The sequence below is a fragment of the Rhipicephalus sanguineus genome, chromosome 6 (genome assembly GCF_013339695.2).
Source record: "Rhipicephalus sanguineus isolate Rsan-2018 chromosome 6, BIME_Rsan_1.4, whole genome shotgun sequence".
NCBI classification, from domain to species: Eukaryota; Metazoa; Arthropoda; class Arachnida; order Ixodida; family Ixodidae; genus Rhipicephalus; species Rhipicephalus sanguineus.
Window position 1 is genome coordinate 19,478,026 of NC_051181.1, and position 13,664 is coordinate 19,491,689.

The 13,664-nt window shown below is 46.8% G+C and overlaps 1 protein-coding gene across 3 annotated transcripts in view; it reads right to left on the bottom strand.

Moving 5' to 3' along the window:
* LOC119395646 (decapping and exoribonuclease protein) overlaps positions 1–13,664 on the bottom strand; it is a 149,794-nt gene that overhangs the window by 79,825 nt on the left and 56,305 nt on the right. For all 3 annotated transcript variants that reach the window (XR_007416478.1, XM_037662628.2, XM_037662627.2), the window contains exon 4: positions 4,178–4,313. Coding sequence is in view for 2 of the 3 variants with exons in the window: in XM_037662628.2 (XP_037518556.1) it covers positions 4,178–4,313 (136 nt within the window). In the remaining variant the exon portion in view is untranslated. The remainder of the gene's footprint in view (positions 1–4,177; positions 4,314–13,664) is intronic.

The following is a 13,664-nucleotide window of genomic DNA, read 5'->3' on the forward strand; positions in this document are numbered from 1 at the left end:
AACAACATTAAAATCAAGTTGGACAAGCATACCTTTATTTTCTGAAGTATTTTGTAATGGTCGTCTGCGTTTTCACGCAGATTCCGGCTTACATTACAATTTTTCTTAACTTTTCCAAATGGCCAACAGCACGCAAACTGTCGGAAGTGCTCAGGCAAACGCCCTCTAATATCAAAAGCGCCTCCGAGACTTCCCGTGAGGTGCGATGAGGTCGCGACATCATTAATAATTTCTTGATCGGGCAGGAGACCAGTCGTGGCGACACAATCATCAATCGTGATGTAGTCCTGAAGGGTCATATCTGTGGGAAGGACAGCATCGAAGGTCGGGCAGTCACCGTCGGTGGACTCGGCTGACACCTCGTCGATGCCACCGTCGGCTACTGCCGCATGGTCGGGCCTCACATGTAAACACGGTCACAACGGGAAAAAACAAGAACTCCGCAAGAAGAGCTGGTGCCGACACAACACAAGGGAAAATGGCGTCGGAGGCGCAGTGCAGTGGAGCGAAGAAAGAAGACTCCGACGTTCGGTGACGCTGCGATCGCCCCCACTAGTTGATGATGATGGCGATGTCACTCAAGTTTCGGTTTCGCCCCAGTGGTGCCAGCGCTGCTTTACCACACATTTGTGTAGCGGCAGCCGTCAGAATTTGTCCGAATTAAGCGGTGCAGAGCCCAATTCTGACGAATTAACGAAAGGTTTGGTCCCATAGATTAACATGCACTTTGGCCGGGACCAATAGAGCCGTCCGAATTATCCGAATTTCCGAATTAACGGGTGTTGAATTAACGAGCTTTTACTGTATTCCTGAAATCCTTTTACCCTCCCATGACAATTTCGGCCTACACCAAGTTAAGGAGGCGATCATGAGAGCACCGAGACGTAGGCGGCTAGATAGACAGACAGACAGACAGACAGACAGACAGACAGACAGACAGACAGACAGACAGACAGACAGACAGACAGACAGACAGACAGACAGACAGACAGACAGACAGACAGACAGATAGATAGAAATGCTCAAAGTGTCAAAGGTTCGCTAAGAAATGCTTCGCATTTAAAAAGTCACATCTGTCACGAAAATAACTTCGTTATATCCGAAAATTCGTTATAAACGTTTATTTGTAACACTGTATGTCTGACAAGACTATTCTTCCTTTGCTTCGTTCTAACCGATAATTCGTTATATCCATGTTTGTTATATCGAGGTATAAGTGTATATTACATATGTTAATGTGGTTCCTTCCCGACATGAAGCCTGTATAGGGTCTTTTTGCAAAGCAGTTTCAAGAACTGGCATGGCTCTGAGGTAGAAAACACTGGGCTCCCATGCAGAGGGCCCAGGTTCGAACCCCGTTCCATCTTGTTATTTCGCGCAATGGCGGTTACGGGCAGCGGCGACGGATAACTACGGCCGTTGTTGTGATCTCATAACAGCTTTCGCTGTAAAATAAAGAGAAACAAGCAAGGCCGCCCAGCTGCACTCTTTCTTCAGCCTTGGCACCACTAGTGCAAAGCTGCCATAATTCTTTATAAATGAAATCACTTTTTTGGTCAATCTACACTACCAGTGCACATCAGTATTCTCGCTTACCAGCGGAGCACACGGCAAAAATATAGTGCCCCCCATAAATCGCTTGAAGGAGAAGACACTACGGATCTCCACAAGTCTTCAAATTTATTGCGGCTCAGTAAAATATATCCCACGTTGTACCGTGACGCTTGTCCTTGGTTTGCCAACTTTATATCACATCTCTTGGGGGTGTGACCGAAAGCCAGCAAACTCATTTTTAGGGTACAACATTGTAGAAAATTCGGAGCAGTGGGAGGCACAACTTGCCAGCTCTGACCCAGAGGTGCAATTAGCGCTTCTGAGTCAAGTTAGGCGAGCGGCGCAAGCCAGTGGGGCCCTGGACTTGGGGCCCCAACCAACATGCTCCTGAGTACCCCCTTTTCTACTCCTTCCCTCAAATAAAGTTTTGTTGTTGTTCTTCTTCTTCTGCAAAAGGTGGTGGAAGGGGTACCAATGTGTGTCGATGTGCTTCGGGTTGTTGAATTCGCCCTAGCGCTACCAGTTGCTAGCTTCCTGGTTAGCTCAATTGGTAGAGCAAACGCCTCGGAAAGGCGTTGGGCCCAGGTTCGATCGCCGGACCAGGATGAATGTTTCAGCAATTAAGAGGCTTTCTTTCTGAGACATCCGTCACTTGCTCCCTGACTCGTTGAGATCTGCGGAGTACCGGTGGAGCAGCAGTGGCCTGAGGTGGTGTCTCTGGTGCAGGTTATGGCGCCATGGACACTGGCGTCTCTTCAGTATCCACTGGAGATCTGCTAACTTGTTCAGTCTCTGCATTAGGAGATAGCTGCCTTGTTTGCATTCTTCCAGGTCAACCAGAGTAAGGGGGCTGAGGATGGTCATCCAGTCTGAGGTGGTCACCATGCCAATTGCTGTTAGACCCGTCAGTGAGTTCCAGCTGCACGGATGATGAACTTGTTGGATTAATAACGATAGCTGGCAGCCAAGAAGGGCCCGGTCTGGAGTTCTTTACAAGGATGTGCGAACCTGGTAGTGGCAACTGAGCATGGCGTGCTCCCTTATCCTGGTGTAGTTTCTGCTTCAGCTGCTTCAACACAACATCACTTTGAGGGTCGGGACACAAAGCTTTGAGTGGTGTTCAAAGTATCCTGCCCATAAGTGGCTCTGCTGGGGTTCTGCCAGTGGGGCTGGGAGGTGGTGTCCTGTACTGGAACGGCATTCGGTTAATCCGAGTCTGGAACTCACCAGATGCCGTCTTCTTTAGCTCGTTCTTTACCAACCGAACAACCCGTCCGGATGCACCATTTGATGCAAGATGGTAGGGTGGCACTCTGATGCCTCTGATTCGGTTTCTCTGCAAAAACTGCTGAAACTTTAAACCAGTGAACGCTGTGCCATTATCTGACACTATAATGTCAGGAATGCCATGAGTCGCAAGAACTGCTCGAAGACTGTTTATCGTTGCGTCAGAAGATGGTGATGACACGGGAATTACCTCAACCCATTTTGAGTAGGTGTCTACAATGACTAGGAAGTATTGTCGTTTAGAAGAGCTTGTTGTTGGGCGAGTTGGTGCATCTTAACAAAAAAGGAAATCTCGACTGGCACACCCTTGCTAGGTGACCAAACTTCTTGCAGTAACTGCAAGTTTTGCGAATGTGCGGACACTCCGTGGTGTAGTGGGCGTCGCCACATCGGTAGCAACTCAGGTGCTATCAGACATCATGAGTGCATTTGCATTTGTAGAAACGACCTCTTCCGTCACGCAGAGTTGAGACGCGTCCCGCCTAGCAGACCCCATGGCGAAAGCAGTTGATACCGCAGTTTCAAGTGCGAGGTTAGGCTCTTCGAGAAGACGAGTTTGCATTTGCGCGTCCTTTATGCCACATACGATACAGTCACACAGCCAGTCCTTCAGGAAAGTGTTGAATTCGCAATGTTCTCAGAGTTTCTTGAGGGCGGCAACAAAGTCACTGACCGATTCACCTTCTTCACGAACGTGACTACTGAACTTGAATCGGCTGACCGTTATCGACGGCTTCGGCATAAAATGGTTGCTCAACGTCTTCAAACAGTTGTCGAGAGTAGTTTGAGTCGGCGTTTTGGATGCAAGAAGGCTGCGCAGAATTGAGTAGGTGCGCGACTCGCAGCTCCTGAGGAACACTGCACGTTGCTTGGTGTCTGGCACATCGTTCGCCACAAAGAGTTGCTGCATTCTTGACAGGGACCACTGTCTGGGTCGAAAGGTTCGAGTGAGCCGTCCTTTGGCATGTAACAATTGGTAGAGTTTTTATCTCGTCGCCAATGTTAAATTCTAAGCGGATAACTGGCACGAAAGAAATGCATAGCCATACTAGCTGGTGGTGAACTGCCGAGAGCCTGCCTCTGCCCTACTACTCTTTATTCCATATCAGGTATGAGTCGCTTGGTCTAGGTGGCGCCACCAACAAGTCACATATATGTAACACTTTGCCTGCCGCAGAAACTTGTCTGTAAAATCTTGCATTCTCTCACTATCAGGTAACCCGTAAAGGAAGGCTCTGAGCTTTGCTATCAATGCATATTTTGTTTAGAACTTCATCTAACATTCATTCAAGAGAAAAAGCACAAAACAAGCTCAAATTCATAAATTATCACCAACCTTGGCCCTGTGGGTCATCTCGCGGACATCGAGCTCTTCGAGGGTGCCTACAACGCCGTTGTCGTCCCGGAAGCCACACAGCACACGTGGAATGCCCACCAGGAAGGACTGTGCCCACCATTTGAGCATCTTGAAGCTGCGACAAGTGACACAGGTGTAGTGACACAGCCCTTGAACAGATGTGGTACACGTGAAAAGGCAACACCAGCTTCTTACGACGGCTGTCTCTATAATGTCTTCAGCGGTGTCGGCTTAAGAGAAATTAATGTTTGCCTCAAAGAATTATACTGTATCGTAAAGGAGCTAATTACTCAAACACTCAACCGAGAGAACTTTTTATAGCCATCTGCTGTATATAAATGAGTTGAATGAGTGAAAATACACTGTCAGAAAGTTGTGTTGTCATAATGGCGTAAGGATACCACAGGTCTAGAGGAAACTAAGGAATAAAGGCTTTCATTTTCTTCACTATAAATAGTACCTTCTGTTTACTCCACTATGCTCTTGCACAAAAGACAATAGAAGACACACGTGTGTGCAAACTTCAAACTATTTATCATTGACAGGTGTGAATCAATGATCAACGCCATAGGGTGACTGTCTAGCGGACAGAAAACTTGACATGAAAAAAAAAAAACGAAAGTAATCTGAGTTTTACAATTACACTTACGGATAGATGCAATGTTCATTGATGAATTTAAAAGCGGCATCTTCCAGTGCTATGGAAGATGTGCTGGCATGGTTTCATGAGCCATCATCAAATAAGTCTCCAAAAATAGATTAGACAACCTCATCTTGATTAGCATTAACAAAGCAAATAACATGATAAATGGAGTATATAGGAAAGTGATTAAATTTATCTTCAATAAATATCGACTAAATGGATGCGAGTTTTTAGTTTATTTTTTGGCACTCGAAGTTGACCCTCATGTTACAATCAAATTGTAACCTGAAAAAAAAAAATGGTGCACACAATTTGAATGTAAATCTTCAGTTTAACCAGTTTCACAATACATATTGGCACTGTGTAAACACCCATTCAAATCTGAATCAATAACAAGGCAAAATTTTTTTTTTCAGCGTTCTTCCAGCACGTGCCAGATTAGTAGCGTGTGATGCTGATTTTGACCAGGAATTTGTGTTTGCTCGTTCTGTTTGGAACAACGGCTACACGTAGCACGCGGTATGATGCCCACTTCAAACAAAAAAGCCATATTGATGGCAGAAGAGCTAGAAAATTATGATCGCTCCGAAATGGCTGGCTATCAACGAATCATAACCCAAGGGTGGACAGAAAAGCAGATGAGGCTTCAAGAGGAACCAAGGATGGTGTCATCTGGGAAATGGCTAGTAGCAAGGATAACTTCAACTGAGCACTTAACCTCTGAAGACTACGAACAAGTGCACTAATGTGGCTGTGATATCTCATAATATTACCGTTTTTCTGCCGTGCAGTGATGCACTGCATTCGCGGATTTATTTTTTTTCCTGGGAATACACTGAAAAGTCATACTTCACGTTACAATCGTGGTCGCATTGCTATAGAGTAAATATGATAACGAGATATAACAATAATCTGTCACTTGGATGTCGCATAAGAAAATAGCAGCTTAAATTGGTTTTTCAGTTACTCACTGACAAAGCGGCACTTGATTCACCCATGTATGTTTACTAATGATGGAACTTACTTGCCAAAATCATCAAAATGCTTTGAGCCCCTATTTTGCCTGACCCAAGTTACTTAACCCTTTGTGGGTTCATCTATATTTTTCACATGATAACAAGAAATATGCCTGCGGAATATCCAAATAACCTACATAGAAATACGACCATTAGTTTACGAGAAAAAAGTGGGACGTATGTGTCCCATTCACCCATGATGGGGCTTTGAAAAAGTGCGACAACACCTGCCCCATTGCCTCATGAGCGCACCAAGCTTCAATCCTTTAGCTAAATTTCTCGCACGAAAAGGCTCGAAGTAAGTGGTACAGGGGGACGCTTCATAAACTGTGCAAAAAAGAAAAAAGCTCTGGCACAACTCATTTCTGGCTGTGGTACAAAATGTGCACTTGCATCTGTTATGCTGTGCCAGCAGCTCTATCGGACTACTTCGCATACACCGACCATTTCAGCTCCTTTGTGTCTCTTCTGTCGGCGTAGATGAGGACGAGCACCTCAGTTACGCCCGACTTTCCACCCATATATAAACTTACGGCTGTGAATCCACGCAAACCACATCAATGTGGCGTCACTGAATCCTGTCAATACATTCATGAACTCCATCCATGCCTGAGGCTTTTCTCTTCAATCTTGGATATTCATGTTCTCTTTCACTTCCTCATTTTCTAGAGTATCGATCTCGTCATTACAGTGAAACCCCGCTGATACGTTTTTGAAGGGACCGTAGGAAATGAACGTAAGAGACGGGAAACGCAAGAGCCGAAAAACAGGAAAAACGACAAAATATTTAGTGGTACAGAATTTTATTTCAATGCTTACGCATGAAAAAACCGTGTAACATTGCCTGGTGCTTTTACTCATGTCCGAGCAGCACGAAAAGTTTTTCGAGCACCTGCAGTCTCACATCCTTTTCATAAATCTAGTGCCACCACAGCCTACACTTGACAAGCGATCGCTTATGGCGATACCTTCGTGAGATTGTCGCCGGTTGCGTCGGTGTCGCCGAGCGATACTGTAGGACCATTGGCATAGTGTCGGACCACCGTGGCTTGTAGTAAACGGTCAAACGCCTCGCAAAAGTAGAAATACCCCCGAAAGCGGCTCCCCCAACTCCTAAATTTCGTCCCTGGTGCACACATTGGCGCACTCAGCCACGGTCTAGTCGACAGAACGAAACGCGGAGCTGGGGACGGCGTCGTCCACAGAAATGTATTAACAGCTGTAACCAACAGCTGCAGGGTTTGAAAGAACTATAATAAGCACACGCAAGCACTACCAGCGCGTCCAACAGCGAACCACGACCACGTGAACTCCAACCAGCTTGAACAGCTCCAACAAATAAATGCCAACGCGATGGCACAAGTAAATGCCTATCTCGGAGGCCTTGCTTTCGCAAGTAATTACGTCATAGACGCCATGTTTGCATTACAAATCTCATAGGCTATGCTTTTGTTATAAGTAAATGCCAATCTCGAAGGCCTTGCTTTAGCGAGCACCTACGTCATAGACGCCATCTTTGCAATACGGATCTCGAAGGCTATGCTTTTGTTTGTGTCAACCGAAAGTATCTGTCGCTTGTGCCTCTCATGCGGCTAATGTTACGGTCAAACTAGGCCAAGCTGCGTGAAAAGTCACCATGGCCGCTCTCTTATGTACTCACTCGGTCGGCTCGAAGCGCACTTCGCGACGTATCACACGGGAACGGTCCCACAGTTACGACGTAACAGCGGGGTTCCTAATACATTGTACCCTATGGGAGCTTCGCCGGGACCGGCAGAAAACGACGTAACAGCCAGAAAAATGCATCAGAAAGGAACGTAACAGCGGGGTTCTACTGTATTTTCTTTTGCCTCTCAATTTCAGGAACGTCCGAGTCACAGCTTTTGGACTCATTGCCACTGGTACCATAGTCGTAAAAAATGACAAAAAGGAATTTCAGTTCCTTTTCCGCCAGAAAACGTGTCTTGCAAAGTAACAGTGCCGAAAAAACTTGGAAAAGCATTTATGGGGGCCTGTTTTATAGTCAGGTTTCGCAAGAAATTGCTTCATTTGTCGTTCGAGTATGCTTCGACAAGATTATTGGCCGATATACTGCTCCAATTTTGAAACAAAGTCTATAGGTTCATGCCAGAACTACTTCTCTCGAAATTCAGAAAAGGAGAAAAATACCACAAATCTAGAGCTTTGGCTATCTTGCATGCATTGGAACAACAATCGTAGAAGACTTCTACAAAGCAAAATGAATTTAAACTCAATGTATCACCGACACCACGTACTGTAAATACGTGAAATATTTTTTCTTGGTTTCCTAAACGTTTCTTACCCACGGCAGCAGAAAATCATAGCGCTGATAACGATGTGCAGTGGCGGAGGAAGCTTTTACTGATGAAGAAAAAGTGGGACAGATTCATCCCATTCTCCTCAAAGGGTTAAGGGTCCCTGGGATAGTTATTTGAAATTGTGTTAGCACTTAGGCTACAGAGTTATCAAACAATTCACACCATAATTTAAGCGATGCACTTTCTATCAAGGAAGCTATGAGCTGTCACCCTACTGCTTGGGACTGCTTTTGAAGCAGTGCTAAGTACTAGTGGTTTAGGAACTCCCAATCTCTGAAAGTGGAAAAAAATGCACAAATGTTCCCTCTAACGAAGGAGGCCTTCATTGGTTTACATGGGGGGGGGGACTTTCTTTAACACACCTCACGTGTCATACATAAACAAAATAAGTAGGCACATTAGCATTGCCAACATAGCAATAACACAACTGATTATATACCTCAAAGGAATCTCGCATTCATGCTACAGTATTTCATTTAAAGTGGCCCTGCAATGCTCTTTCAAATAATCATCAAATGACTACATTAAAGGCGTTTATTGCCTCACGAACTGACTGCCGCAAACATTTTCAGAATCTGTCAAGTACGAGCAGAGTTACAGGGATTTGTCGCATGCTTTAATAAGCGCTATCTCCTTACATACCAGTGAGCCCGCTGAGAGCTACGTGGACGGGGGGTGCGGATGTGTCAGTGTGCGTCATGACCTTAAGCCCTTTCTTTTCTTTGGATACGCATCTTACTTTCAGTATGACTGCGAGCGCTCGTGTAATGCTATGCTGTGTGTAATTCTAACACTACAGAGTGCAGCGCTGGCTCGTCACAGCATCCCGCAGAGGCTTCGGTAATATGCTGCTCAAGATGCTTAAATTAGCCAAGGGCTGTGGACTTTGTATTAACGATGCGATCATTTTGCATTATAACATCATTTGTTGAGAGAAGAGTGAGCGATCTCTAGCTGACTTTGAAAATTAATTGTGAATTCCAAGTCATGTGCTGCACTATAATGTCTGGTTTTCTGACTGTGATGAGTGAAGTGCGCGTTTCGAAAAGGGCGCGAGAGTGACCAAAGCCGTCGGCGCAAGAAAAGAAAAGACGACGGCTGAATGTGCGTACGCGAGTTCTCGGGGCGGCAAATGAAAGAAGAAGATGTGCGAACAGGGCGCGTGAAGTTACGCAAGACGAATTTGTCCAATGGGGATCTTCCACGCGAGTCAGAAGAAGAGAGCCACGGGTGCAAACAGAAGAGCGAGCAGACGGGGCTGAGACGTGGCGAGGAGAAGAACGTGACCAGGGCGCGGGAGTGGCAGCCAGCAGGTTCCTGCGTCGAGGCCGCTGCGGGCTCCCACCTGGACACAGACCCAAGGTTCCATCGTCTGGCGTTGGCCAGGCCTCTTCTCAACGTCTGGCGTTGGCCAGGCACGCCTACGTCTCCTGCTCCCTCTCCAAGCGTCGGTGGACGAACGCCGAAAGGTCGCTGACCGCGATTCGCCCGACGCCACTGTCCCTCCGAGCGGCGCCTTCATCCAAGCCCAGCCTGAGAGCGTCCCAGCCGCACCTTCCAGCATCGCCGCCTGCACTACTGCGTCTCTTCTGTGGGGCTACATGTACGGAACGGTGAACGGTCTTTTCCTTCTGAACTTACATCTATGCATTGTTACTGTTTATTAAGCGGCCCACTGTCCTGTTAACCTTTTCTATCTCTTTCATGTTTTGTTCCATTTTCTATCAATTTCTCTCTTTTTCCGTTTGTTTAAATATACTGAGTGTTGTTCTTTTCTTTGGGCGCAAATGGTCTCGTGTCCCCTTTCTCGATGTCGGTTTTGACATCGGCTTACATTCACATGAACCTACACGAGAGCATATTGGTTATTTAACAGCCTCGTGACAATTGGACGTTCTTCTCCTCGCCACGTCTCAGCCCCGTCTGCTCGCTCTTCTGTTTGCACCCGTGGCTCTCTTCTTCTGACTCGCGTGGAAGATCCCCATTGGACAAATTCGTCTTGCGTAACTTCACGCGCCCTGTTCGCACATCTTCTTCTTTCATTTGCCGCCCCGAGAACTCGCGTACGCACATTCAGCCGTCGTCTTTTCTTTTCTTGCGCCGACGGCTTTGGTCACTCTCGCGCCCTTTTCGAAACGCGCACTTCACTCATCACAATAAGTCCCCCTTTCGAAAAGTTTTTTTTTTCTAAAAAAAACTGTCGATGAATGCGCGTTTGGCCACATACTACACATATTCAACGCAGTGCACTTCACTGTCTTAACCTAAGACACCTAATCAATCTTGAAAGTTACCACACACAAAATCAACTTGTTGAGTAGACCACACATTTTTTACACATTTACACCGTCATGCGAAAAACTATACATCACGTCACACTTCGCATGGCATGCAAGTTCATAAACAAATATTTACAAGATCGAAGTACACCTCGGTGGTCCGCAATCCAAAATCCAAAAGGAGCAACCGGTTTTCAAACTCGACGCTCAAGTTATAGCGTCCCAAACAAGCCGAACAGCCCTGATCACCTGGCTCGAGAAAAGAAACTGACGCCCTTGGATTAATTTTCCACCGTACGCTCGTCTGTACCTAAACCTGTGAAGCATTGAATTCTCAAGCACCAAAATGCTAGCGTCAACGGAGGAATGTCTGCATTCCAGTCGGAAGCGTTGTCTCATAGCGCACCAGTGCAGGAGCGTCCGAATGACGGCTTCCTTCACGAGAATGCTTTGCCTCGGCCCGTTAGCTTCTAAAGGTCCAGAAACTTTAAAAGAAATCACTGGTGCTCCCCAAGACGCCATAGAGTCCAAGTCGGCTTCTCTACTGCTCCGAGAGCAAATAACTCGTGAAATATTACTCTCTTGGGGATCACTTTGTACCAGTGCAGCGTCTTGTTCTCCAACACTACTGACTCCTCCATCTGCGTCATCTTGCCGGACCTTGTAATCACATTGTGCTGACGGAGCTTTCGACTCTGTTCTCCATTTGTCGACCATTGCATCTGCACTCTGCTTTAATTCTCCCACACAAATCGGTTGTGCATTTACTCGAGACGTTACTCCCGCTCTCTTTTTGGGAGGCTTACTTATATGGTTCTCGACCATATCCGTCCCATCCACTACCGCAGCCTGTGCTACACAGGACTCTGCGGCGACCGACTTGCTTCCTGCACTGCTTTCGCGCAGAGCTATGTTGCATCTTTCTGTTGCAGTCGGTATAACTGAAGAATCTGCGTCTTCACTAAATGTCGCCCCACAGACTTCGAAAACAGTCTCCGTGGGGACATCTATCACCCTTACACTAGGACTCCCTCTTTCTGTATGTGCTTCACTAAGTATGCAATCTTTTGCACCTTTCTGGATAGCGACATCACTTTCAAAGGAACTTGAGCCTTCCTTTCTTGCTAAGTTATGCCAACCCATACTTGGCTCTGACCTGAGACCTTTGCCGGGCTCACCCCTACTATCTACCTCTCTGTTACCGCCTTGCCGCTTCATTTCTATCTCCGCAAGCTGAATCCTTAACTGAAGCGTTCTCTGTTTCATCTCTCGAAGTTCCATCTCCTTTCTCCTTAATTCTCTTTCAAACTCCAACTGCTCTTTCCGCGCTTCTATTTCTTCAGCTTTCTCTTCACAGATTCGCCTCTCGCGTTCCTCGCACCATGCAATGAGCTCTTCACCTTCTAGCCCCATGCGCCTTGCCAATTCTTCTAAATCTGCCCTGTCTTCGCGAGCTCGTGCCTCACGCTCATCAAGCCATGCCTTCAACTCATCGCCCTCAAGCCCCATGCGTATCGCTAACGCCGTTAGATCTGACGTGCTCATTTCCCTTCCTTTTGCAACACACTACATTGCACAAACGGTCTCGTCCTGTCGCGGACGCCAATTTGTCACGAGGCTGTTAAATTAACTAGCTCTCGCGTAGGTTCGTATGAGCAAACCTGGATGACACAACCGTCATCGAGGGAAGGAGACACGAGACCATTTGCGCCCAAAGAAAAGAACAACACTCAGTATATTTAAACAAACGGAAAAAAGAGAGAAATTGATAGAAAATGGAACAAAACATGAAAGAGATAGAAAAGGTTAACAGGACAGTGGGCCGCTTAATAAACAGTAACAATGCATAGATGTAAGTTCAGAAGGAAAAGACCGTTCACCGTTCCGTACACGTAGCCCCACAGAAGAGACGCGGTAGTGCAGGCGGCGATGCTGGAAGGTGCGGCTGGGACGCTCTCAGGCTGGGCTTGGATGAAGGCGCCGCTCGGAGGGACAGTGGCGTCGGGCGAATCGCGGTCAGCGACCTTTCGGCGTTCGTCCACCGACGCTTGGAGAGGGAGCAGGAGACGTAGGCGTGCCTGGCCAACGCCAGACGTTGAGAAGAGGCCTGGCCAACGCCAGACGATGGAACCTTGGGTCTGTGTCCAGGTGGGAGCCCGCAGCGGCCTCGACGCAGGAACCTGCTGGCCGCCACTCCCGCGCCCTGGTCACGTTCTTCTCCTCGCCACGTCTCAGCCCCGTCTGCTCGCTCTTCTGTTTGCACCCGTGGCTCTCTTCTTCTGACTCGCGTGGAAGATCCCCATTGGACAAATTCGTCTTGCGTAACTTCACGCGCCCTGTTCGCACATCTTCTTCTTTCATTTGCCGCCCCGAGAACTCGCGTACGCACATTCAGCCGTCGTCTTTTCTTTTCTTGCGCCGACGGCTTTGGTCACTCTCGCGCCCTTTTCGAAACGCGCACTTCACTCATCACACTGACCATGCTTGAAGAGTGTTGCAGCCCCGCCCCCCTTAAATACTATTTTTCGCCACTAGCCATAAGCCAGTCAAATAGCTTACCTCGCATTATTGCCAATAACTTGTCACTAACATACTTTTTGCCCATATCTGAAAGTTAGTAACAGGGTGCACAATTCTATACATATTGCATGGCATTAGTATATAAATATTGTAGAGATTGCACTTATGGTGACCAAGGTGAGGTCTGTGATAACCAAGCACCGCTTTGGTCAAAGGCCAAAGCCGACCTTTTTTTTTATGCACCTTGAACTTGCAGCAGGGGGCACCCACGCAAGATGCACCATGCATTAAAGAGAAGATGACAGTGGCCACATATATTGTTAGCATTTCTAGCAAGGTTTTCAAGATACCGCTAATTTGCACACCTATATATATCTTGTAGTGCTTATACATTTTCCTATTTCCTAATAGAACTTTTTGTTGGGCTAGTTGGTACATGCTTACTGAAAAACCAAAAAGACGCGTACCTTCAAGGAAAAAAGTAAGGACAGGACAGAAAGGGCGTCACTCGCCTTTTTGGTTTTTCCTATTTCCTAGTTTGGTATTGCTACTGATTTAGGTTAGGTTAAGGTTAGGTTTCTTCACCTCTGACATTGCCATACAATTTTTGTTCATCCAGGCATCCTTCCTGCAATAATCCTTTGTGGGACCAACAGTGTCCTAAACCAA